The sequence below is a fragment of the Lepus europaeus genome, chromosome 11 (assembly GCF_033115175.1).
Source record: "Lepus europaeus isolate LE1 chromosome 11, mLepTim1.pri, whole genome shotgun sequence".
NCBI lineage: Eukaryota > Metazoa > Chordata > Mammalia > Lagomorpha > Leporidae > Lepus > Lepus europaeus.
This window is the reverse complement of record NC_084837.1, coordinates 86885132-86910718: the sequence shown is the minus strand read 5'-3', so window position 1 is coordinate 86910718 and position 25587 is coordinate 86885132. Positions and strand designations below refer to the sequence as shown.

The following is a 25587-nucleotide window of genomic DNA, read 5'->3' as shown; positions in this document are numbered from 1 at the left end:
TTTCATTTTCAGGCATTTCTTGTGGTCGCATTCATATACCAGTTTTAGGACGGTTTGGAACCTTTGAAACTCAGATTCTGCGAAGAGCTCCTCTTAGAACCTTTACAGAAACACCAGCATACTTTGCCTCTAAAGATGGGACAAGTAAAGACGGCTCTGGAGATGGAAATAAGGTAATTGTTTCACCTTTATTGGCACCTATGCACGTTTGAGTTCCCTCCTTTAAACAGTTAAATGTAAAATAATACTGTATATCCTGTTTTCTGTAGGAAATAGGAGAGAGTAGGATCTGAAGAATTACATTTAATTTATTTATATTTTAGTTTGAACCATAAGATACTTTTATAAGCATTGCACTTAGTAAGCAGTAATTAAAATCCTAGCAACCCAAAGTAGTAAAGAACTGCCGTTAAATAATCTGCATTGTCACTCAGTAGACTTGAACTAAATAGTCACCATTTCCTGCTTTAATGTGACTCAGAAAGGTAGACTTCAATTTATCTTCTTCCTAAAAATCTTGGATTTCTGTGATCACTTATGTTGGGATACACTGTAGGAAACAAGTAGATGATTGATGATTATACTGGGTCAGTGAATTGTCAGTTTTTTGCATTATGTGAATTTGACTGATTCTTGAGTTAATATATGTAAGACAAAAGATTAGACACTTCCGTATCCACACTTAGTCCTAACAATGGCTCTCTGAAGTAGGTGAAGTTATTTCCAACTTAGAGATGAATAATCTAGTTAGCAGAATGTTGTTCTTTTTTTTTTTTTGACAGGCAGAGTGGACAGTGAGAGAGAGACAGAGAAAGGTCTTCCTTTGCCGTTGGTTCACCCTCCAATGGCCGCCACGGTAGGCGCGCTGCGGCCGGCGCACCGCGCTGATCCGATGGCAGGAGCCAGGTGCTTCTCCTGGTCTCCCGTGGGGTGCAGGGCCCAAGCACTTGGGCCATCCTCCACTGCACTCCCTGGCCACAGCAGAGAGCTGGCCTGGAAGAGGGGCAACCGGGACAGGATTGGTGCCCCGACCGGGACTAGAACCCGGTGTGCCGGTGCCGCAAGGCAGAGGATTAGCCTATTGAGCCACGGCGCCTGCCAGAATGTTGTTCTTAACTGCTGTGATGGTAACTCCTGATTCAGTGTCATTGAAATGTAGTTTTTTAAATTAAAAAAAAATTTTTTTTGATAGAGTTAGACAGTGATAGAGAAAGTCAGAGAGAAGGGTCTTCCTTCCATTGGTTCACCCCACAAGTGGCCGCTATGGCCGGCCCTGCACCGATCCGAAGCCAGGAGCCAGGTGCTTCCTCCTGGTCTCCTATGCGGGTGCAGGGGCCCAAGCACTTGGGCCATCCTCCACTGCCTTCCTGGGCCACAGCAGAGAGCTGGACTGGAAGAGGAGCAACCGGGACTAGAACCCGGTGTCCATATGGGATGCCGGCGCCACAGGCGGAGGATTAACCAAGTGAGCCATGGTGCCGGTCCCTAAAATGCAGTTTTTTTTGTTTTTTTGTTTTTTGACAGGCAGAGTGGATAGTGAGAGAGAGAGACAGAGAGAAAGGTCTTCCTTTTTGCCGTTGGTTCACCCTCCAATGGCCGCTGTGGCCAATGTCCCGAGCCTATCCGAAGCCAGGAGCCAGGTGCTTATCCTGGTCTCCCATGGGGTGCAGGGCCCAAGCACTTGGGCCATCCTCCACTGCACTCCCTGGCCACAGCAGAGAGCTGGCCTGGAAGAGGGGGCAACCGGGACAGAATCCGATGCCCCGACCGGGACTAGAACCCAGTGTGCTGGCGCCTCAAGGGGGAGGATTAGCCTATTGAGCCGCAGCGCCGGCCTAAAATGCAGTTTTTTAAATATGTATTTATTAATTTATTTTTAAGGATTTATTTATTTATTTGAAAGAGTTAGAAAGATCTTCCATCCATTGATTGCTCCCCAAATGGCCACAATGGCCAGGGCTGGCCCAGGCCAAAGCCAAGAGCCAGGAGCTTCTTCCAGGTCTCCCATATGAGTGCAGCGGCCCAAGTGCTTGGGCCATCTTTTGCTGCTTTCCCAATCGTATTAGCAGGGAGAGGTATTGGAAGTGGAGCAGCCAGGTCTCGAACTGGTGCCCATTTGGGATGCTGGCATTGCAGGCAGCAGCTTTATCTGCTATGCCACAACTCCAGCCCCTGGAATATAGTTTTTTTTTTACTTAGAATAACTTTTTTCCTAGCACTCAGTGAGTCATTGAAAGCAAGCTATTTCTTACACATGATGGCACATACCCAGTAAGGTACTAAAGATAAATAGTTTGTAAGAACTGATTTGATCTTTGTAGTAAATAGGTCTTTTGACACTGGTGGTAGTAGAGATATAAACCATACCAATAATTCCATTCTAGAAGTCATAAAAATGATACAATTATGAACTATCTTGTTTATGTTTAAGTTGCGAATAAAATAGTTGCCTAAATTGACACTGATTTTTTTATCCTTCACAAACATTAGAAATCAGTCAGTGAGGGAAGCAGTAAGAAATCAAGCTCTGGGAATTCTGGGAAAGGTGGAAATCAGCTGCGCTGTCCTAAATGCGGTGACTTGTGCACACATGTAGAGACCTTCGTATGTAAGTGTTACTCCCAGTGTTCTTTTTTTCTGCTTTTCCTATAAATCTTTCAATGTGTAGAAATACATAAGTTAGAAAAATCATTGTGATTTTCTTCTTGAGCTTACATGATTGCTCTCTTGTGTTCATTAGTTACTGAAAATTCCCTGGGTTGGTAATACTTTGCACTATGGTATAAGACATAATTTAAGCAAAAATCTTTGGTGTTTTGTTTTGCTTATATGTGTTTATTTCAAAGTTGGATTTTGTGAGCTTTTGAAAATATTTTATTTGAAAGGCAGAGAGAGAGACAGAGACAGATGGCCCATTTGCTGGTTCATTCCCCAAATACCCACAACAGCTAGGGTTGGGCCAGGCTGAAGCCAGTGAAGTGATATGCTGACAAGAGGGACTACATTTTAGTGCACCCAGAACTCCATCTTGAGAAAGCACCCCCCATCCTGAGACCATGTTCTGAACCTGTGGTCTAAAACTAAGACAGTAATAGTGTACTGCATCCTATTTGGCAGAACATAGAAATCCTCTGGCATGATTGCTCAAGCTTAGAAGTGTAGATGGGCTACACCTGGATTAATGTTAAGATTATAATTTATGGCTGGCACCCCGGGTTCTAGTCTCAGTCGGGGTGCCGGATTCTGTCCTGGTTGCTCCTCTTCTAGTCCAGCTCTCTGCTATGACCCGGGAGTGCAGTGGAGGATGGCCCAAGTCCTTGGGCCCTGCACCCGCATGGGAGACCAGGAGAAGCACCTGGCTCCTGGCTTTGGATCAGCACGGTGCGCCTGCCGCAGCGCGCTAGCCGCAGCAGCCATTGAGGGGTGAACCAATGGTAAAGGAAGACCTTTCTCTCTGTCTCTCTCTCTCACTGTCCACTCTGCCTGTCAAAAAAATTTTATAAAGATTATAATTTTGATTTAGGTTGGTACCTGGGGTAATGTCATGACTATAATTGTATTGTCAAGCTTGTAATTGATACTAGTTTGGCGTATGCTTTAGGTCAGCTTGACCCTAGTAACCATGGATTCCCCCTCCCCTCCTTGTGGTTTTTGCCTTTAGAAACTCTGTTTTGAGCTTTGGGGTCGAGAGTGCTTTGGGCGTGAGCCCGTTCTCAATCCCTGGCAATAGAGGACTGTCAGACTTTAGCAATGTGTGGTGCTCTTCTGTTTGCACTCGCTCAGCACAACCCCAGGAGCCTGGAACTCATCCAAGTGGATGGCGGAGACTTAACCACTGGAGTCCTCACTGCTGCCTCCCAGGGTGAGCATGAGCAGGAGGCTGGAGTCAGGAGCAGAGCTGAGATTTGAACCCAGGCCCTCTGAAGTAGAATTCAGCTGTCTAAAGCAGCATCTTAAGTGCTGCAGCAAACACCCATCCCAGTTCTGTGAGTTTGCATGTGTGTAATCATTGGACTATAGGAGAACCAAGACTTATTTACCAGGGCCAGCACTTTGGTAGTAGGCTCAGCCTCCGCCTGTGGCGCCAGCATCCTGAATGGGTGCTGGTTTGCATCTGGCTGCTCCTCTTCCCATCAGCTTTCTGCTTATGGCCTGGGAAATCAGTGGAAGATGGCCCAAGTGCCTGGGCCCCTGCACCCACATGGGAGACCAGGAAGAAGCTCCTGGCTCCTGGCTTCGGATCGGCGTATCTTCAGCCATTGTGGCCAACTGGAGAATGAACCAGCAGATAGAAGACCTCTCTCTGTCCCTCTTCTCTGTGTGTAACTCTGCCTCTCAAATAATAAATAAATCTTTAAAAAAAAAATGTGGGAGTAGCCAATGTGGAAGTGAAGTGTAAAAGAAGAATACACACACCCACATAATAAGCAGACATCTGTAAAGTCAGACACTGATAGGCTTGGAGAATACACAGGTGAACCTGACATTGTTCCTTCCTCTGGAGCTTCATTGCAGGCCCCAGCAGAGCAACAAGCCCCGTCCTTCCTCGCCTTTGCCCACCTGTAACACAGGTCTCCTCAGGAGACTCATGTGTCTTGAGGCTGAAGGCCTCTGTGTTTACTTATTAAATTTGGGTCATCCTGCCACTATTGAGAATTTTGTTTGATCGTGGGTTACTAATTTTTTTAAAAACGATTTATTTATTTATTTGAAAGGCGGAGATACAGAGAGGCAGAGAGAAAGAGATATCTTTCGTCTGCTGGTTCACTCCTCATATGGCTGCAGCAGCCTGAGCTGGGCCGATCCAAAGCCAGGAGCCAGGAGCTTCTTTCAGGTCTCCCACGTGGGTGCAGGGGCCCAAAGACTTGGGCCATCTTCTACTGATTTTCCAGGCCACAATAGAGAGCTGGATCGAAAGTGGAGCAGCCAGGACTTGAACTGGCACCCATAAGAGGTGGCAGAACTGCTGGTGATAACTATGCCATAGCACCGGCCCTTATATTTTTTTTTTTTAGATTCATTTATTTATTTTTATTTATTTTTTATTTAACAGAGTTAGACAGTGAGAGAGAGAGACAGAGAGAAAGGTCTTCCTTCCCTTGGTTCACCCCCCAAATGGCCGCTATGGCCGGCCCTGCACCGATCCGAAGCCAGGAGCCAGGTGCCTCTTCCTGGTCTCCCATGCGGGTGCAGGCGCCCAAGTACTTGGGCCATCCTCCACTGCCTTCCCGGGCCACAGCAGAGAGCTGGCCTGGAAGAGGGGCAACCGGGACAGAATCCAGCACCCATATGGGATGCCGGTGCCGCAGGCGGAGCATTAACCAAGTGAGCCACGGCGTCGGCCCCTAGATTTATTTATTTACTTGAGAGGTGGAGTTATAGACAGAGAGAGGGAGAGAGAAAAAGGTCTTCCATCTGCTGCTTTCTTCTTCAAATGTCCCCAACAGCTAGAGCTGGGCCGATCTGAAGCCTAGAGCCAGGAGTTTCCTCCAGAGCCAGACAGAAAGGTTTTCCATCCGCTAGTTCACTCCCCCAAATGGTCTCAATGGCCAGAGCTAAGCAGACCCGAAGCCAGGAGCCAGTAGCTTCTTCAGGGTCTCCCATGCAGGTACAGGAGCACAAGCACTTGGGCCATCTTCTACTGCTTTCCCAGGCCATAGCAGAGAGCTGGATCAGAAAAGGAGTAGCCAGGATACGACTGGCACCCACATGAGATGCCAACACTGCAGGCAGAGAGAGGCTTAGCCCACTATGCCTCAGTACCGGCCCCTGTACATCTTATCTGTAATACTTTTTTTTTTTTTTTAAGGATTTAAATATTTATTTGAAAGACCGAGCAACAGAATAAAAGGAAAGACAGAAGTCTTTCACTTGCTGATTCATTTCTCAAATGATCACAAGAGGCAGATCTGAGTTAGGCCGAAGTCAGGAACCAGGAACTTCATCCTGGTCTCCCAGGTGGGTGGCAGGGGCCCAGGTACTCAGGCCAGTATCTATTGCTTTCTCACATGCATTAGCAGGGAGCTGGATTGGAAGCAAAGCAGGTGGGACTCGAACTGGCACTCCAATATGGAATGCTGGCATTACGAGTCATGGTTTAACTCGCTGCTCCACAGTACTGGCCCTGCAAACCTGTACATCTTTTTTTTTTTTTTTTTTTTTAATTTTTTTGACAGGCAGAGTGGACAGTGAGAGAGAGAGACAGAGAGAAAGGTCTTCCTTTGCCGTTGGTTCACCCTCCAGTGGCCGCTGCGGTAGCGCGCTGTGGCCGGCGCACCACGCTGATCCGATGGCAGGAGCCAGGTGCTTCTCCTGGTCTCCCATGCAGGTGCAGGGCCCAAGCACTTGGGCCATCCTCCACTGCACTCCCAGGCCACAGCAGAGAGCTGGCCTGGAAGAGGGGCAACCGGGACAGGATTGGTGCCCCGACCGGGACTAGAACCCAGTGTGCCGGCGCCGCAAGGCGGAGGATTAGCCTAGTGAGCCGCGGCGCCGGCCGCCTGTACATCTTTTATAAATGGCCTGTCTAGGTAATTCTCTCTTTTTTGTCATTTAAGTAATTTTTAATGATGGAGGAATACAAAAAGTAGAACATTATAAAGCTAAAGTTCTGTAACATATCTTCATTGAACATAGTACTTTTTTCCTAAGATTTATTTATTTCTTTAAAAGGCAGAGAGAGAGGGGGCAGGCACTGTGGCACAGTAGGTTAATCCTCCACCTGTGCTGCCGGCATCCCATATGGGCACCAGTTCTAGTCCCAGCTGCTCCTCTTCCAGTCCAGCTCTCTGCTGTGGCCTGGGAAAGCAGCAGAAGGTGGCCCAAGTGCTTGGGCCCCTGCACCTGCATGGGAGACCAAGAAGAAGCTCCTGGCTTCTGGCTTCAGATCGGCACAGCTCCGGCCATTGTGGCCATTTGGGGAGTGAACCAATGGAAGGAAGACTTTTCTCTCTGTCTCTCCCTCTCACTGCCTGTAACTAACTCTACATCTCAAATAAATTAGTTAATTAATTAAAAAAAAAGATCTTCCATCTGTTGGTTTACTCCTCAAATGACTGTAATAGTTAGGACTGGGCCAGGCAGAAGTCAGGAGTCAGAAACTCCATCCTGGGCTCCTGCATGGGTGGCCGGGGTCCCAGGTACCCAGGCTCTCTTCTCAGGCCCATTAGCAGGAAGCTGGATGGGAAGCAGAACAGTGGGGACTCAAACTGCACTCTGGTATGGGATGCCTGCTTCACAAGTAGCACCTTAGCCCACTGAGTCACAATGCCAGCCCCGAACCTAGTACTTCTTAAAAGTGTAAACGTTGCATTTTCACAAAATTACTACTTTTCACTAACAGTTTTTTTAAGATTTATTCATTACTTGAAAGTCAGAGTTAACAGAAGAGAGAGATCTTCCATCTGCTGGTTCACTCCTCAGATATCTGCAGTAGCCAGTACTGGGCCAGGCCAAAGACAGGAGCCAGAGCTTTCTCTGGTTCTCCCATGTGGGTAACAGGAACCCAAACACTTGGGCCATCTTCCAGTACTTTTCCCAGGCCATTAGCAGGGAGCTGGATCGGAAGTGGAGCAGCTTGGATGGTGGCATTGCAGGTGGCGGCTTTACATGCCATGTCACAACACTGCCCCACACTAACAGTTTTTTGAAAGCTATATTTATTAATACGTGCAGGTCTAGATTTTTCCTTTAAGTTTGTTTATTGAAATATTCACATATTATACAGCTCATTCTTTTAAAAAGTATTTAGTTCAGTAGACTTCACTATATTCACCAATTTGTACACTTACTTCGTTATGTAATTTCAAAACATTTTTACCACCCCCCAAAAAAACCCATAATCCTTTGTAATCCCTCCTATCTCTGGCAACCCATGTCCCCTCCTATCTCTGGCAACTTTTATTCTATTTTCTTTCTCTATGAATTTGTCTATTCTTGCTATTTTATTTAATAGAATTATATGTGACATTTTATATCTGGCTTCTTTTACTTAACACGTTTGAAGGTTCATCTGTGTTGTGACATGATTAGTGTGCTGTGAACATTTATGTACAGGTTTTTTGTGTGGACATAACGTTTTTCATTCCCTTAGGTATGTACTTAGGAGTAGAATTGCTGGGTGAATTGCTGGCTCGTAGCCAACTGGGGAGTGAACCAGCAGATGGAAGACCTTTCTCTCGGTCTCTCCCTCTCTCTCTCTCTGTACTGCTCTCTCTCAAATAAGTAAATAAAATATTATAAAAAAGTATTAAAGCTGTATTTAGCTCACAGGCCATGCAGTTTATTTTATTTATTTTGACAGGCAGAGTTAGACAGTGAGAGAGAGAGTCAGAGAGAAAGGTCTTCCTTTTCCATTGGTTCACCCCCCCAAATAGCTGCTATGGCCGGCGCACAGCACTGATCTGAAGCCAGGAGCCAGGCGCTTCCCCCTGGTCTCCCATGCGGGTGCAGGGCCCAAGGACTTGGGCCATCCTCCACTGCCTTCCCGGGCCACAGCAGAGAGCTGGACTGGAAGAGGAGCAGCCGGGACAGAATCCGGTGCCCAAACTGGGACTAGAACCCAGGGTGCTGGTGCCGCAGGCAGAGGATTAGTCTAGTGAGCCACGGCGCCTACCCAGGCCCTGCAGTTTAGTATTCCATATTACAAGCCTATTTGTAGTGATTTTATTATTATTAAAATAGGATATAAAAATAGCATTTAAAAATATTTATTTATTTGAAAGAGAGAGAGAGAACATGCAAGATCTTCCACCTACTAGTTTACTAATCAAATGGCTGCAACTAACAGGGCTGGGCCAGGCTGAAGCCAGGAGCCAGGAACCCCTTCTTGCACGTGGGCCATAATCCACTGCTTCAAAGGTATGTTAGCAGAAAGCTTGATCAGAAGCAGAGTAGCCAGGACTTGAAATGACACTCGGATGTGGGGTGCTGGTGCCCAAATGGCAGCCTAACCCACTGTGCCACAGTACCCAACCCTAATATACCATTTTTTATTGGTAACATTGTGAATGGATAGAAAATCATCAGAAGTTGTAGAAATAAAAGTATTCTCTAGGAAATTGTTTATTATAAGGACTAACACACGGTATACTATTCTTTTGCCCATTGGAAAAAAAAATAACTTTTCAGGGCTGGAACTGTGGCACAGGAGATGAAGCTGATGCCTGCATTGCCGGCATTCCAAATGAGTGCTGGTTCAGGTCCTAGCTGCTCCACTATCTATCCAGCTCCCTGCAGATATACCTGGGAAAGCAGAGGAAGATGGCCTGAGAGCTTGGTGTTCTGCCACCCCCATGGGAGACCTGAATGGAGGTCTAGGCTCCTGGCTTCTGCCTGGCACAGCCTAGGCTGTTGTGGCCATTTGAGGAGTGAACTTAGAGATGGAAGATCGGTATGTCTCTTTCTCTCTCTAATTCTGACTTTCAAATGAATTAATAAATCTCTTTAAAAATAACTTGTCATACATGGACTCCCTACTTTTAAGATACTGTCTCTTTATGTATAAAATACCTTTTGAAGGTTTACTGTACTTATGTATTTCTTGGGGTTAGAATTAAACTTTTCTACAATGGTTTGGAGATTTTATGTTGGACCCTCAAATGTGTTCAGAATCATGAGCAACTTTAAACAAATTTCCTGGAAAGGTGACTATAAGGTCGTCTGCCACATAACACTAGCATGTGTTTATGTAAAGGATATGGGATACTTGCAATCACTGCCTTAAAAAAGAAAAAAGGCTTACTTTACCCTGGTAGTTTAACAAAAGTAGATTTTTGTCTCTAGTTTCTGAGAGTAAAAAAATATACATGGCAATGCTTAGTGTTTGGAGCTGCCCTGCCCCCATCCAGAATAGCATTTTGATAGATAGAATTAGATTCTTGAACTTGGGTATATATTGAACATGTGTCAATATGAAATTGTATTGCAAATGCAGCATGCTACTAGAATTTAAGCAACCCTTCCATAGTAAGCCAAGAGGGATATGACTTGTTGGTATGTAATCTCTTTTCCTTTGACCTAATTTCCTAAGAGAAATATTTTGTTTATGTGTTCTCAAGCCAGATTTTCCTGTCACACAGCCTGAACTGGATCAGAGGCTTCTCTGCCCTTTAATCCTTGCCCTATTTACCATCAGTAGCATTGTAAACTGGTGCCTCAGTAATAGAATAAAGGCATTTGCTGTCTTTCGCATTGAAGGGAAATGATGATTATATATTGGGATGTGTGTTAATTGCAGGTACTTGGAATAGTTTGATCTTTTTGTTTAGTTAAGCGTTTATAGGTGATCAGTAAATAGAAAACATGATGGGCCCCTCTTGGAGTTTTAAATTTATTGCTGGACTTTACCCAGAATGCATTTTTTTTTAAAAGATTTATTGATTTATTTGACAGTCAGAGTTATACAGAGAGAGGAGAGGCAGAAAGAGAGAGAGGTCTTCTATCCACTGGTTCACTCCTCAATTGGCTGCAATGGCCGGAACTGCATTGATCCAAAGCCAGGAGTCAGGAGCTTCTTCTGGGTTTCCCACTCGGGTGCAGGGGTCCAAGCACTTGGGCCATCTTCCACTGCTTTTCCAGGCAATTAACAGAGAGCTGGATCGGAAGTGGAGCAGCCAGGACTCGAACTGGCGCCCATATGGGATGCCGGCACTGCAGGCGGTGGCCTTACCTGCTATCCCACAGCCCCTGCCCCCTGAATGTATTTTTAATTGTCCTTATGTTAAGAACAGAAACTTAGGAATTAAACTGATTGAGTTAGTGATGAAGTTTATTTTTGGTGTGTGGAATTGTCTTTTTTTTTTTTTTCTTTCATTTAGATTGTTTTCAAAGGTGTAGATGTGTGTCCCAGTTTTCTGATAACCTGTGAATAGACATTTATATTTGTAATTTTCCCAAAGGAGAGAATTCACGTTTTTTATGTAAATTATATATAAATTGTTTTTCTCTGCGGTTCTACTTGTCTAGTTATATTATACAAAAATCCCATAAAAATGTATCACCTAGACATTCAGCTGTGTATCTGTTAGCTGCATTTAGGAGGCGCTCCTGCTGCTTCCTGAGATCCCAGGTTGTCACTAATAGGGTTAGGCTTGGAGAAAGTTAAGAGTATTTGTCCATGCCTCCATCCTATAGTCCCATTTAAAAGAGAGGTAAAAGGGGGAAAAAATTGCCTTAAGTGTAACACAAGATATCCTATAACTGGTGCTTTATAATTGAGAAATTCTTTATCTTCAATTCTGTCCTTGTGTTTCTTTCTTTCTTTCTTTCTTTTTTTTTCTTAAGATTTATTTATTTATTTGAAAGGCAGAGTTAGAGGGAGGGAGAGACAGAGAAGTCTTTCTACTGGTTCACTCTCCAAATGGCCACAATGGCCAGGGCTGGGCCTGGGCCAATGCCAGGAGCCAGAAATTCCATCCAGGTCTCTCATGTGAGTGCAAAGATCCAAATACTTGGGCCATCTTTTGCTGCTTCCCCAGGCACATTAATGGGTAGATGGATCAGAAGTGGAGCAGCCACGACTCAGACTGGCACTTTGAAATGGGATGCACATTGCAAGTGGCAGCTTAACTTGCTGTGCCATAGTTCTGGCCCTTCTCAAAGTGTTTTTTAAGTTGCCTTTAGTGAATGGAAAACTGAAAGAATCTCAACCAATCTATTCTCTTACTGAATTATAGCACAGGGTGAAAGAATAGTATGGGAATTAACTAAGGGTAGTTTGCTGAACTTGCTTATCATTGTAGTATGCTTAGTGTATTAACCAGGCTGCTTGTGTGGCTAGTGGAACAGCAAGCTCACTTTTTGTTCAGTGCATAGCTTTCATTTACCATTGGTCTTTTAAGGTTAAACACTGTTGAAATTATTAATTTTCTCTGTTCACCTTTTGTTTTCTTTTACAGCATCCACCCGTTTTGTCAAGTGTGAAAAATGTCATCATTTTTTTGTTGTGCTATCTGAAGCAGACTCAAAGAAAAGCATAATCAAAGAACCTGAATCAGCAGCAGAAGCTGTAAAATTGGCATTCCAGCAGAAACCACCTCCTCCCCCCAAGAAGGTATAGGTCTTAGCTCAGTTTTATAAGCATTTCATCCTGAAAACATTGCATCACTCTCCCTTCCCCGTTTATATAGAATCCTAATTCTAGTATCTAAGCAAGTTTTATAAGTTGTCAATTTGGAGTATATGTGGCTAAATTGCTGTTGATATTTGATACTTAGAATTTAGGTATGGAATCAGTTGCTTTTTCCCATGTCATGATTGCTAACTTCTGTAGCAGTGAAATATACTGTGATAATTATTAAATTAGTGTGAATGTCAAGTTAATTTGAAATAATATCCTTAAATGGAGAAGCTTTTGATTTTTTTTTTTTTGGGGGGGGACCCTAAATAACACCAGTCAGCAGGTGTCTCTCTTAACCTTGTCTATTTTATGGTAAAGCAGCTCTCGGTCTAACAGTATAAGCAAGTAATTTTTTCACAGCCAATGTGCCTGGGCTGCCTTATGCAGCACCACGGCTTTTGTGTTGTGGACTGTTTCCAGAAGTCCTAGGCAGAGTGGGATTTAGTCCTGTGAAACATAACACAGGGTACCACCAGCTGCATTGGGTTCAAGGTGGTTTGTTTTTTGTTTTTTGTTTTTTTTTTTTAAGATTTATTTATTTATTTGAAAGGCAGAGTTACAGAGAGACAGAGAGAGGTCTTCCATTCTCTGGTTCACTCCCCAGATGGCCGCAACAGCTGGAGCTGTGCCAGTCCAAAGCCAGGAGCTTCCCCCCAGGTCTTCCACATGGGTGCAGGGGCCCAAGGACTTGGGCCATCCTCCACTGCTTTCCCAGGCCATTAGCAGAGAGCTGGATTAGAAGTGGAGCAGCTGGAACTTGATCCGGTGCCCACATGGGATGTCAGCACTCTAGGCAGCAGCTTTACCCACTATGCCACAGCTACCGGCTCCTCAAGGTGTTTTTGAGAACTGGGAGCCCTTGTCTTCTGTGTCTTCGATTTTTTTAAACAATTTATTTCCATTTTATTTGAAAGACAGGGAGAGGGCCAGAGGGGAAGAGAGCTAACACAATCTTCCATCCCCTGATTTGTTCCCCGATTGCCCACAACAGCCAGGGCTGGGCCAGGCTGAAGTTAAGAGCCAGGAACTTAATCTGTATCTCCCACTTGAGGGGCAGGGACCCAAGTACTTGAGTCATCATCTACTGCCTCCCAGGGTACACATTATCAGGAAGCTGGGTCAGAAGCAGGGCAGCTATGACTCAAACCAGGCGTTCAACTGATAACTGCTGTGCCATGTAGCTGCACCTGAGTCTCAGATCTGTGCACATTTATATTATTTCTCATCCTCTACCTCAGTGTATATTTCTTCTTCTTCTGTGCTTAGATACCACTTGTCCCTATCTCCAAATGTGCTGTGGCAGATTTAAAAATTCATAGGTAGAATTCTTGTGGATTGAAGATTTAACCGACTATAATATATATGGTCAACAATGAAAGAATGTCTCATGTAAAAATAAATAATAGAAAACAGAGGGGGAGGGTGCCGTGGCGCAGCGGGTTAATGCCCTAGCCTGAAGCGCTGGCATCCCATTTGGGCCGCCGGTTCGAGACCCGGGTGCTCCACTTCTGATCCAGCTCTCTGCTATGGCCTGAGAAAGCAGTAGAAGATGGCCCAAGTGCTTGGGCCTCTGCACCCATGTGGGAGACCCAGAAGAAGCTCCTGGCTCCTGGCTTCAGATGAGCGCAGCTCCGGCCGTTGCGGCCAATTGGGGAATGAACCAGCGGATGAAAGACCTCTCTCTCTCTCTCTGCTTTTCCTCTCTCTGTGTAACTCTGACTTTCAAATAAATAAATAAATCTTTAAAAAGAAAATAGAGCTGCAAAGTTTTATATTCTTTATTAATTTGTATAGACTTTAGACATCTGAGTCACTGTTCTGGAAAATAAATAGTTTATTTTCAGGAGTTGGTAGATATTAGTACCTTCTTTTTTTCTTAGAAAAATTCTTGGTAGACAAAGAGAGTTCCTTCCTCTCTGTTGGTTCATTCCCCAGCTGCCTACAGTGGGCAGGGCTGGGCCAGGGACTGCATAGGGACAAAGCCAGGAAGAAGCTGGGGACTCAGTCTAGGTCTCCCAAGTGGGTGGTAGGGACCCACCTTTTTGAGCCATTACCTGTTGCTTCCCAAAATCCAAATTAGCAGGAATCTGGAGTCAGGAGTAAAGCTAGGCCTTGAACCTAGGCTCTCTGATACGGGATACAGCCATGTTAATTGGCATCTTAACCAATAAACCAAATACCTGAGCCAAAGCAGTTAATTTTGATTCACTGAAAGCTGAAGAAATTTATCCAGGTTCTTGCCGGCGCCGTGGCTTAACAGGCTAATCCTCCTCCTTGCAGCGCCGGCACACTGGGTTCTAGTCCCAGTTGGGGCGCCGGATTCTGTCCCGGTTGCCCCTCTTCCAGGCCAGCTCTCTGCTATGGCCCGGGAGTGCAGTGGAGGATGGCCCAAGTCCTGGGGCCCTGCACCCGCATGGGAGACCAGGAGAAGCACCTGGCTCCTGGCTTCTGATCAGCACGATGAGCCGGCCGCAGCGGCCATTGGAGGGTGAACCAACGGCAAAAGGAAGACCTTTCTCTCTGTCTCTCTCTCTCACTATCCACTCTGCCTGTCAAAAAAAAAAAAAAAGGAAAAAGAAATTTATGCAGGTTCTTAGCTGTCAGCAATATCCAAGGGTAGTGTTCTTGAGTTTTGATTATAGATAAAGCCTTTAGGAGTGGGCATTGTGATGCAATGGGTGAATCCACCACTTGTGGCGCTGGTATCACATATCAGAGTGCCAATTCCTGTCCTGGTTGCTCCTAGCTGCTCTGCTTCCCTTCGGGCTTCTTGTTACCACGTCTGGGCCTGCATCAGTGGTGGCCTAAATGCTTGGCCCCTGTAATCCCTGTAGGAGACCAGGATGGAGTTATTGGCTCCTGGCTGTTGTGGTCATTTTGGGGGTGAACCAGTGGATGGAAGATATTTCTCTGTCTCTGTTTGAGTGTGTGTGTATGTATCTCCCTCTCTCTGCAGCACTGCCTTTCAAATTAAATCTTGAAAAATAAATTGTTTGCCATTTAGATAAAATGAGTAGCTTTAAAGTTGGTATTATGAAAAACATGTTTGTATTAAAAGATACATAATATTAAAAGACAGATAGTATAATGACTTTTGGTTATATAATGATGGTTTCTGAAACGGGTAGTTTTATAATACGTTATCTTTCTAAGAATATCATATTCATATGGTTGAGAGAAGTAATTGGTTCTTGCCACTCACATAGGAGACCTGGACAGTATTCTTTGCTCTAGTCCAGCCTTGGACATTATGGGCATTTGGGGAGTGAACCAGTAGATGGGAGCATTCTCTTTCTCTGCCTCTTGGATGCACTTAAAATTTTTTTTAAAGATTTATTTATTTAGTTGAAAGGCAGAGTAACAGAGAGAGAGAGAGAGAGAGGGTGCTTCTATTCATTGGTCACCCCCCAAGTGTCCACAACAGCTGGGGCCAGGCCAGGCCAAATCCAGGAAGTCCATCTGGGTCTCCCCTGTGGGTGGCAGGGACCCAGGTACTTGGGCCTTCACCTGCTGCTTTTCCAGATTGGTTAGCAGGAAGCTGGATCAGAATCAAAGCAGTCAGGACTCAGACCGGCACTTCGATATGGAATGCAGACATCCCAAGTGGTGGCTTAATTCATTGTATCACAACACCTGCCCCTAAATAAATATTTAAAAAATAAAACTTTAAGCAAGTTCAATATGTCATAGGTTCAATGTGTCACTTCTTATTATGTGTGCTTTTATAGTAGCTCATAGTAAATTCTTCATGCCTAACCGTTCATTTTTCAGATCTATAACTACCTCGACAAGTATGTTGTTGGTCAGTCATTTGCGAAGAAGGTGCTTTCAGTGGCTGTGTACAACCATTACAAGAGGATATATAACAACATCCCGGCTAATCTGCGACAGCAAGCAGAGGCTGAGAAGCAGACATCCTTAACACCCAGAGGTTAGTGGTTTTTTGGTTAGTGTTTTTGATTACTGACCAAATAGAGATGTCTCTGCTTAGAAGTAGTCTTTATTTGTAACTCTTTCCTTTCATCTTAAAATACATTTTTTCAAAGTGTGGGTTGCTTCCTTTTAGTGGGTCATGACATTCTTTTGGTAGGTTGCCAATTGCAATTTTTTTTTCTTAAACCAATGTCAACAGAAAATACTAGACTATATTAACTTGTAATTAAGGTAAGTATTGTTTCTGAAAATTTGTTTTTAGTTATATATGCATGGATTCTGAGTCACTATATATATATATATATATTTATTTATTTATTTATTTAAAGATTTATTTTATTTATTTGAAAGACAGAGTTACAGAGAGAGGTAGAGACAGAGAGAGGTCTTCCATCCACTGGTTCACTCCCCCAGAAGGCTGCAATGGCTGGAGCTGTGCCAATCCAAAGCCAGGAGCCCGGAACTTCTTTCAGGTCTCCCATGTGGGTATAGAGGCCCAAGCACTTGGGCCATCTTCTACTGCTATCTCAGGCCATAGCAGAGAGCTGGATCAGAAGAGAAGCAGCCGGGACTTGAGCCGGCGCCAATATGGGAAGCCGGAGCTTCAGGCCAGGGCTTTAACCCGCTGCACCACAGAGCTGGCCCCACAAAATATATTTCTTATTGGTGGTCTCAGTAAAAACTGTTTGAAACCTGGTGGAGTAAGACATTGTCTTTTTTTTTTTTTTTTTTAAGATTTTAATTATTTTTTGAGAAGCAGAGTTATAGACAGAAACAGAGAAAAAGGTCTTCAATCTGCTGGTTCACTCCTCAGATGACTGCAACAGCTAGAGCTGGGCCAATCCAAAGCCAGGAACTTCTTCAGGGTCTCCCCACTCAGGTGCACAACTACTTGGGCCGCCATCTTCTGCTTTCCCAGGCCATCACAGAGAGCTGGTTGAGAAGAGGAGCCTCTGAGATACAAACTGGAACCATGTTGGATGCCGACACCACAGGCGGAGGCTTAGTCCACTAGACCACAATGCCGGCCTCAAGACATTGTCTTTGAATTATAGACTTTACCACATAGACTAGTTCTCCTGAACAAATCACTGTAATGCTCTATATGACTCTGAGTTCTTGGTTTTGGGTTCAGGATACAGAATTTCATTTGCCTGAGTAAGAGGTAGGCGGAGATGGTAACTGTTAATACATATGCCACTCGGCTGTTGCTGTGGCTCAATAGGCTAATCCTCCGCCTGCGGCACTGGCACCTTGGGTTCTAGTCCCGGTCTGGGCACCGGATTCTGTCCCGGTTGCTCCTCTTCCAGGCCAACTCTCTGCTGTGGCCTGGGAGTACAGTGGAGGGTGGCCCAAGTCCTTATGCCCTGCACCTGCATGGGAGACCAGGAGAAGCACCTGACTCCTGGCTTCGGATCAGATCGGTGCGCCAGCCGCAGCGACCATTAGGGGGTGAACCAACGGAAAAGGAAGACCTTTCTCTCCGTCTCTCTCTCTCTCACTGTCCACTCTGCCTGTCAAAAAAAAAAAAAAAAGTATGCCACATATCTACACTCTTCCTCTTTGGGCCCCAGATACAGAGTGCAAGGTTGGGGGTAAAATTGTAAAGTGCTTGTTTCAAAGTGCAAGGCCTATTAATGGTAGATTTTAATATTTCAATATACTATGTAATCTCAAATTAATGTGGATACAATGTGTGTTTTATTAAATAGAATATTTTATAAAAACAATTTATATTCACAATTGTGAATATAGTAAAACATAAATATTTGAGTTGTTTTGTTATTGTTGGTCAGAGAGCCCTGATTTCTGATTTAAACCAATAATCCAGCATTTTAGATTCTTTTGGTCATTATTATACAATCTAAGGGAGTTCTTTTTAAAACTATAGTATTTTTTGAGTACCTTTAGTAGCTACTAAGTATGTAACTGGTTTTTTTTTTTTTTTTAAAGATTTATTTATTTATTTGAAAGTCAGAGTTACACAGAGAGAAGAGAGGCAGAGAGAGAGAGAGAGGTTTTCCATCTGCTGGTTCACTCCCCAAATGGCCGCAACGGCCAAAGCTGTGCCGATCCAAAGCCAGGAGTTTCTTCCCGGTCTCCCACGAAGGTGCAGGGGCCCAAGGGCTTGGACCATCTTCTACTGCTTTCCCAGGCCACAGCAAAGAGCTGGATTGGAAGAGGAGCAGCCAGGACTAGAACCGACGCCCATATGGGATGCCAGCGCTTCAGGCCAGGGCGTCAACCCGCTGCGCCACAGTGCCAGCCCTGTAACTGGTTTTAATAAAGACATTTATTTGCTTGTTGAACTTAACTTCAAAGAAATTTTTTTGGTAATATCAGTTACCTTTTTTTTTTTTTAAAGAAAGCATTAGTCATAACTAATGGAAAACTTGAAACCTCTTTTTGTTTTTGAAAGGTCCAAATAGTCCTGTCTAATCGTGCAGCAAATTTTTTCTGGTTCCTTCAATCATTAGTCAATGTGCAAACTGTTCAAGATAGTGGAAGGACATATGGTTATGTTATTTATTAGTATGAGGGATTTTAACTTTTATTGAAGACTTAAATAATTGTATTCTTTTCTTAAAATAGATACAAGTTTGTATTTGGAAAGCATGAGTATTAACAGCTGGATAGCCATCATGAATGTTAGAGAATGCATCCTTTCAGTGTTTTTGGAAGGGGTAGGAAGTGGGATGCTCATTGTTTCCCCGAGCTAACAAATTTGTAATATTTTCATGTTGCCGTTTTCATCCTTTCTCAGAGTTAGAGATCAGAAGACGGGAGGATGAATACAGATTCACAAGTAAGTGACCTCTCCTCGGGTCCTCTTGAATTGTTCTTCCCTTTGAGATGTACCGTAGTGAAGTGTCTCAGTTGTAATAAGGCAGTATATTACCAAGAAAAATCCACATATGCTTATCATATATGTCATATATAGTTTTGAAAGTTTTTCATAATTTGTATAGTTTATGTTGGGTTATTTCAGGCATTTGATTTCTGTCTTTTCTGTGATGACACTATTTTTTGGATTTGTTTCTTTGAAAGGCAGATTTAGAGAGAAAGAAAGAGAAATCTTCCATCCACTGTTTCACTTCCCGAATAGCTACAATGGCTGGGACTGAGCTAGGCGAAACGAGGAGCCAGGTGCTTCTTCCAGGTCTCTAACGTGGGTGCAGGGGCCCAAGCACTTGGGTGATCCTCTGCTGCTTTCCCAGACGTGTTAGCAGGGAGCTAGATTGGAAATGTAGCAATTGGTCCTTGAACCAGACTGCTTATGGGACTAAAGCACTGTAGGCAGTGACTTAACCTGTTGTGCCACAGTGCCTGCCCCTGTGATATTTCTTAAAGCAAAACTTAAGAAACACAAGCACTGTATATAGTTTTCCTCTATAAAGAAAGACATCTAAGCAGGAATTGTGTTTTTAAAAATCCGTGATTGGGGCCAGCGCTGTGGCTCAGTGGGTTAACGCCCTGGCCTAAAGGGCCGCATCCCATATGGGTGCCAGTTCAAGTCCTGGCTGCTCCAATTCCAATCCAGCTCTCTGCTGTGGCCTAGGAAAGCAGTAGAAGATGGCCCAAGTCCTTGGGCCGCTGCACCTATGTGGGAGACCGGGAAGAAGCTCCTGGCTCCTGGCTTCAGATTGGCGCAGCTCTGGCTGTTGCAGCCAATTGGGGAATGAACCAACCGGATGGAAGACCTCTCGCCCTCGCCCTCGCCCTCGCCCTCGCCCTCTCTCTCTCTCTATGTAACTCTTTCAAATAAATTAATAAATATTTAAAATATAAATAAATAAAAAATAAAAATTCATGATCCACTACTTTACATCTTTTTTTTGCAAAACTATAATCAGAACCAACCTTCTGTAGTGATAGATCTTTCATGGTGGTAGATTATCTTCTGACTACTCTTTGCTAAAAATCAGTTTATTTTTTGGTATTTATGAAACTTATTGTAGTTTTTCAAATTATGAATTAGCCTTAGTTCATTGTTTCCAGCCCTGGATTGCTCCTGTGAACATCAGGTGGTCCCATGGAGGGTTGGGGAGGACTGATACATCAAGCAGAATAACTGTTTTGACGGCTTGCACCCATTTCTTCAGAGGTGAATCTAGTTGCTGCGGGGGGTAAAGGTTCCAGGGGTGTCAATAAGACATTCATATGGCTCTTTTATTTATTTATTTATTTAGATTTATTTATTTGAAAGGCAGAACCATACCATAGAGAGAGAATCTTCTACCTGCTGGTTCACTCCCCAAATGACTGTAATGGCCAGGGTTGGGCCAAGCAAGAGCCAAGAGTTTCTTCTAGGTCTCCCACATGAGAGCAGGTTCCCAAATTCTTGGGCCATCTTCCACTGCTTTCCCAGGCACATTAGCAGGGAACTGGATTTGGAAGTACAGTAGACAAGACTCAAACTGGTCCCCACATGGTGGCATTGCAGGCAGCATCTTAATCCGCTGTGCTGCAACACTAACCCCAAGTGCTTGGTTTTAGACATAGGGTTTCACTGGAGGCATTTTTAAAAGTAAATTCAGGGGCCGGTGCTGTAGCATAGTGGGTAAAGCCACCGCCTGCAGGGCTGGCATCCTATATGGGCACTGGTTCGAGTCCCAGCTGCTCCACTTCCAACCTAGTTCTCTGCTATGGCCTGGGAAAGCAGTAGAAGATGGCCCAGGTCCTTGGGCCCCTGCATCTGTGTGGGAGGCCTGGAAGAAGCTCCTGGCTCCTGGCTTCGGAACAACACAGCTCCAGCCATTGCGGCCATCTGGGGAGTAAACCAGCAGATGGAAGACTTTCTCTCTCTCTCTCTCTCTCTCTCTGCCTCTCTGTAAATCTTCCTTTCAAATAATAACTCTTTATAAAAAAAGTTAATTCAAATGATACTTTAGTACTTTTTTGGCCTTCTTTCAGAATTGCTGCAGATTGCTGGAATCAGCCCACATGGTAACGCTTTGGGAGCATCAATGCAGCAACAGGTGAATCAGCAAATACCTCAGGAAAAGCGAGGAGGAGAAGTATTGGACTCTGCTCATGATGACATAAAACTTGAAAAAAGTAACATTTTGCTGCTTGGACCAACTGGGTCAGGTAAATGACTTCTTCAGAAAACTTATGACTCCTTTTAAAAAATAGAATTTAAATGATTCTGTGACATGTTTCTTGTCTGCTGCGTGTGATGCTGCATCCCATACTGTCACCAGGTTGCATCCCAGCTGCTCCACTTCCGATCCAGTTCCCTGCTAATGTGCCTGGAAAGCAGTGGAGGATGGCCCAAGCACTCATGTGGGAGACATGGAAGAAGCTCCTGGCTCCTGGCTTCAGCCTGGCCCAGCCTTGGCCATTGCAGCCATTTGGGGAGTGAACCAGCAGATGGAAGAGCAAACTCTTTCTCTGTCTTTGTCTCTCTGTCTTTCTCTCTCTAACTCTGCCTTTTTTTAAAAAAAAAAAAAAAAGTTTTTTTTAATTATTGATTTTAATTAAAAGGTAAAGTTAGAGAGAGGGAAATACAGAGAGAGATCTTCCATCTGCTTGCTGGTTCCCTTCCCAAATGGCCATAATGGCCAAAGCTGGGCCAATCCAAAGCCAAAAGCCAGGATCTTCTTCCAGGTCTCCCACATGGTTGCAGGGGCACAAGTACTTGGGCCATCTTTGGCTGTTTTCCCAGGCACATTAGCAGGGAGCTGGATCAGAAGTGGAGCAGCCAGGACTCCAACTGGCACCAATAGGGAATGTCAGTGCTGCAGGCAGCGACTTTACCTGCAACACCACCATGCCAGCCCTTTCAACTCTGCCTTTCAAGTAAATAAAATAAATCTTTAAAATATACAAGTGGATCAGAATAATAGTAGAGAAAACATATGACCATTAACAGCTTTTTATTATATACTGTTCAAATTTATTTTGCATCTTTGTAGAAAAATTATATCAGTAGATTTTTAATAAACCTTTAGTTCCTATTTCTTTTTGTAGGTAAAACCTTGCTGGCACAAACTCTAGCTAAATGCCTTGATGTTCCTTTTGCTATCTGTGACTGTACGACTTTGACTCAGGCTGGATATGTGGGTGAAGATATTGAATCTGTGATTGCCAAACTCCTCCAGGACGCCAATTATAATGTAGAAAAAGCACAGCAAGGTATGTTTACAGCATCACGTGTGTGTCCCCATATAGTCTGTTGGCGAAGCAGTTTAATATTAAGATATAATCTAACTCTGATTTTGAGTTAAGGACTAAAATCCTATAATTATGTATAAGTACTTAATATTACATAGTTTTTAACATACTGATTAAAGACCACAAAGTTTGGTTTGCTTTATTGTTACTAAACTGTCTACTAGGGTGAAGACAGGCCTAAATACTGCTATATCCTCAGTATTATCATTAGATCCTTGATGTTATCATTGCTTTCCTTGTTCTTGCTCCCCTCCAGACTCCTAATGCTGGGGTTAGGGCAGTGGTGGTGGCAAGGGCCAAAGCAAGGGCAGGAGAGTGCACGATGAGTCTAGACACAGGTTAGCCTGTTGACCTACAGGGTTTTATAGAGACTGTGCTTCTCCTTTCTCCATCTGTTATCTGTCCTTGTTGACATGAAAAGCTTGCCAGCATCCTGATGAAATTCCTTCCAGACAAGAGTACAGGTGGGAAAGGGTAAGCTACAAATTTGCTAGTACCGGCACTGTATATACCTCATGGTTCCATACTATCAGCTTCCTAGAATAAAGAACTTAAATACATTAGTGGGATAGATGACTATTATTAAAGACATTTGGTTATCATACTCAAGTGATAGTCTTATTTAATTCTAGGCAGTTGCACAAAATGATGGAGAGATAGCAGTGTATTTTTTTTTAAGTTTTTTTTTTTCTTATTTGAGAGGTAGATTTATAGACAGTGAGAGGGAAAGACAGAGAGAAAGGTCTTCTATCCACTGGTTGACTCCCCAAATGGCCACAATGGCCAGAGCTGAGCCGATCTGAAGCCAGGAGCCAGGAACTTCTTCCGGGTCTCCCACATGGATGCAGGGGCCCAAGGACTTGGGCCATCTTCTACTGCTTTCCCAGGCCATAGCAGGGAGCTGGATTGGAAGAGGAGCAGCCAGCGCCACAGGTGGAGGATCAACCTACTGTGTCACAGCACTGGCCCTTAGCAGTATATTTTTATAATGTCAAGTCATTGCATATGTTAAGAATGAAAGATTGAATAACGGCTCTCTAGGTTATATCTTTTAAAGCTGAGACTATCTTGTGTGTGTCTTTTTCATATTATAAATAGAATCCTCCTTGAATTATAGGAATTGTCTTTCTGGATGAAGTAGATAAGATTGGCAGTGTGCCAGGCATTCACCAGTTACGGGATGTAGGTGGAGAAGGCGTTCAGCAAGTAAGCAGTTGAATATTTTGTTCAAGCCCACTAAAAGGAAGGGAGCACATCAGCCTCCCAGAGATTGTACGTTTGGTTTCACATTCAATTACATTCTGTTTTGTTTATTTCTCCCACCCCAAACTCCACATATCACTTTAAGTAGTTCAGATCCAGACCTAAAAGAAAGTTGTTGTTGATGATTTTAAATACCAGATTCTCTTTCATGGGAAATTAAACATATTTTGAAGAAATAAAAAAACAAAAATTTTTGTTGTTTTTATTCTTCAAAGGCCTAATTAAACATTTCTAGAAGACTTTTTTCTTTTTTTTAATTTACTTGAGAGGCAGAGTTATGGACAGAGAGAGGGAAAGACAGAGAGAGTTCTTCCATCCACTGGCTCACTCCCCAAATGGCCACAATGGCCAGAGTCGGGCCAATCGGAAGCCAGGAGCCAGGGTCTTCTTCTGGGTCTCCCACATGGGTACAGGGGCCCAAGGACTTGGATCATCTTCCACTACTTTTCCTGGCCATCAACAGGGAGCTGGATTGGAAGTGGAGCAGCTGGGACTCATACTGGTACCCATATGGGATGTTGGCACCACAGGTGGATGTTTAACCTACTACACCACAGCACTGGCCCCTCTAGAAGACTCTTGATGAATGTTTTGAACTATTTACATGTTTCCTATTCCTTCTACTTAGTTAGAAGATAGTTTATAAAATGATGTTTAATTCCTCACATAGTTATAATTAAACTCACAATGATTTATTGGCCATATTGACCTTTTGATGGTAAATAATTATGACATAAACTAAAGGGTGAGGAAAATCTCAGAATTTTTGTTTTGTTTTTGTTTTGACAGAGACAGAGGTACAATCACATTGAAAGTGCTAGATCCCTTTTTTTTTTTTAATATAATGGTATCTCAAAATTCAAAGTTTAGCCCTAGAACTGAATAAAATTTAAATTTATGTGAGAGGCAATTTTTCAACTATTTTCAGATTTTTAATATTTCCCACCATGATTTAGAACCATTTTATAGAGTCCTAGTTCTGGCTTTATGTCAGATGTATCTTTATCATCAAGAACAACCTCTTAGGTTGATTATTTCCTCAGTTGTTATGCATCAGGAGTCCTGTAGCCATTTTAAATTAATTATTCATGTGATGTGTACACTATAGATTTTCATGTTAGCTGTTAAAGTCTGGGAGTTTTCATTAGTTATGCTCATTGATCATGAACATATTAATTTCCCCCATTGAATCCCATTATATAAAGTATAATAAAGGATACACTTACATGGTGATGCTATAAATTATTTGTTCTTTATTTAGGGCTTATTAAAACTACTAGAAGGTACAATAGTCAATGTTCCAGAAAAGAATTCACGAAAGCTACGTGGGGAAACAGTTCAAGTTGATACAACAAATATCCTGTTTGTTGCATCTGGCGCTTTCAATGGTTTAGACAGAATTATCAGCAGGAGGAAAAATGAAAAGGTAAGTTTTTCTGAGGGGTTGCTAGAAGGATAGACAGCATTTAAAGTTAGAGAGGATGGATACTTAGTGTCTATTCTCCTGTCTGCTATCAGAGATTTTTTTTTTAAAGATTTATTTATTTATTTGAAAGGCAGAGTTACAGAGAGGGAGAGGCAGAGAGAGACAGAGAGACAGAGACAGAGACAGAGAAGTCTTCCATCTGGTGGTTCACTCCCCAAATGGCCACAATGGCTGTAGCTGTGCCTTTGCAAAGCCAGGAGCCAGGAGCTTCTTCCAGGTCTCCCATATGGGTGCAGGGACCCAAGGACTTGGGCCATCTTCTGCTGCTTTCTCAGGCCATAGCAGAGAGCTGGATGGGAAGTGGAGCAGCCAGGACTCAAACCAGCACCCACATGGGATGACAGCACTGCAGACAGCAGCTTTACCCACTATGCTACAATACCAGCCCCAGTCAGGGATTTTCTTAGATTTCTTAGTTACTTTTTAAAATTTTATAATAGTAAATTGGAAGATTTCTAAATATCATCTATTAGACTTTTTCTTTTTTTTTTTTTTTTAGATTTACTCATTTATTTAAAAGGCCAAGTGACACAGAGAGAGAGCTTTTAAACTGTGGGTTTCCTCCCCAGATGGCCATAATGGCTGACCAAAGCCAGGAGTCCAGAACTCT

The 25587-nt window shown here is 43.6% G+C and overlaps 1 protein-coding gene across 1 annotated transcript in view; it reads left to right on the top strand.

Annotated features, from left to right (window-relative positions):
- Window positions 1-25587, top strand: part of CLPX (caseinolytic mitochondrial matrix peptidase chaperone subunit X) — a 46640-nt gene that overhangs the window by 9802 nt on the left and 11251 nt on the right. Inside the window, exons 2-10 of the mRNA XM_062206140.1 lie at window positions 13-173; window positions 2491-2608; window positions 11898-12052; window positions 15890-16049; window positions 18816-18857; window positions 20966-21142; window positions 22025-22189; window positions 23346-23434; window positions 24753-24917. Of these exons, the coding sequence (XP_062062124.1) occupies window positions 13-173; window positions 2491-2608; window positions 11898-12052; window positions 15890-16049; window positions 18816-18857; window positions 20966-21142; window positions 22025-22189; window positions 23346-23434; window positions 24753-24917 (1232 nt within the window). The remainder of the gene's footprint in view (window positions 1-12; window positions 174-2490; window positions 2609-11897; window positions 12053-15889; window positions 16050-18815; window positions 18858-20965; window positions 21143-22024; window positions 22190-23345; window positions 23435-24752; window positions 24918-25587) is intronic.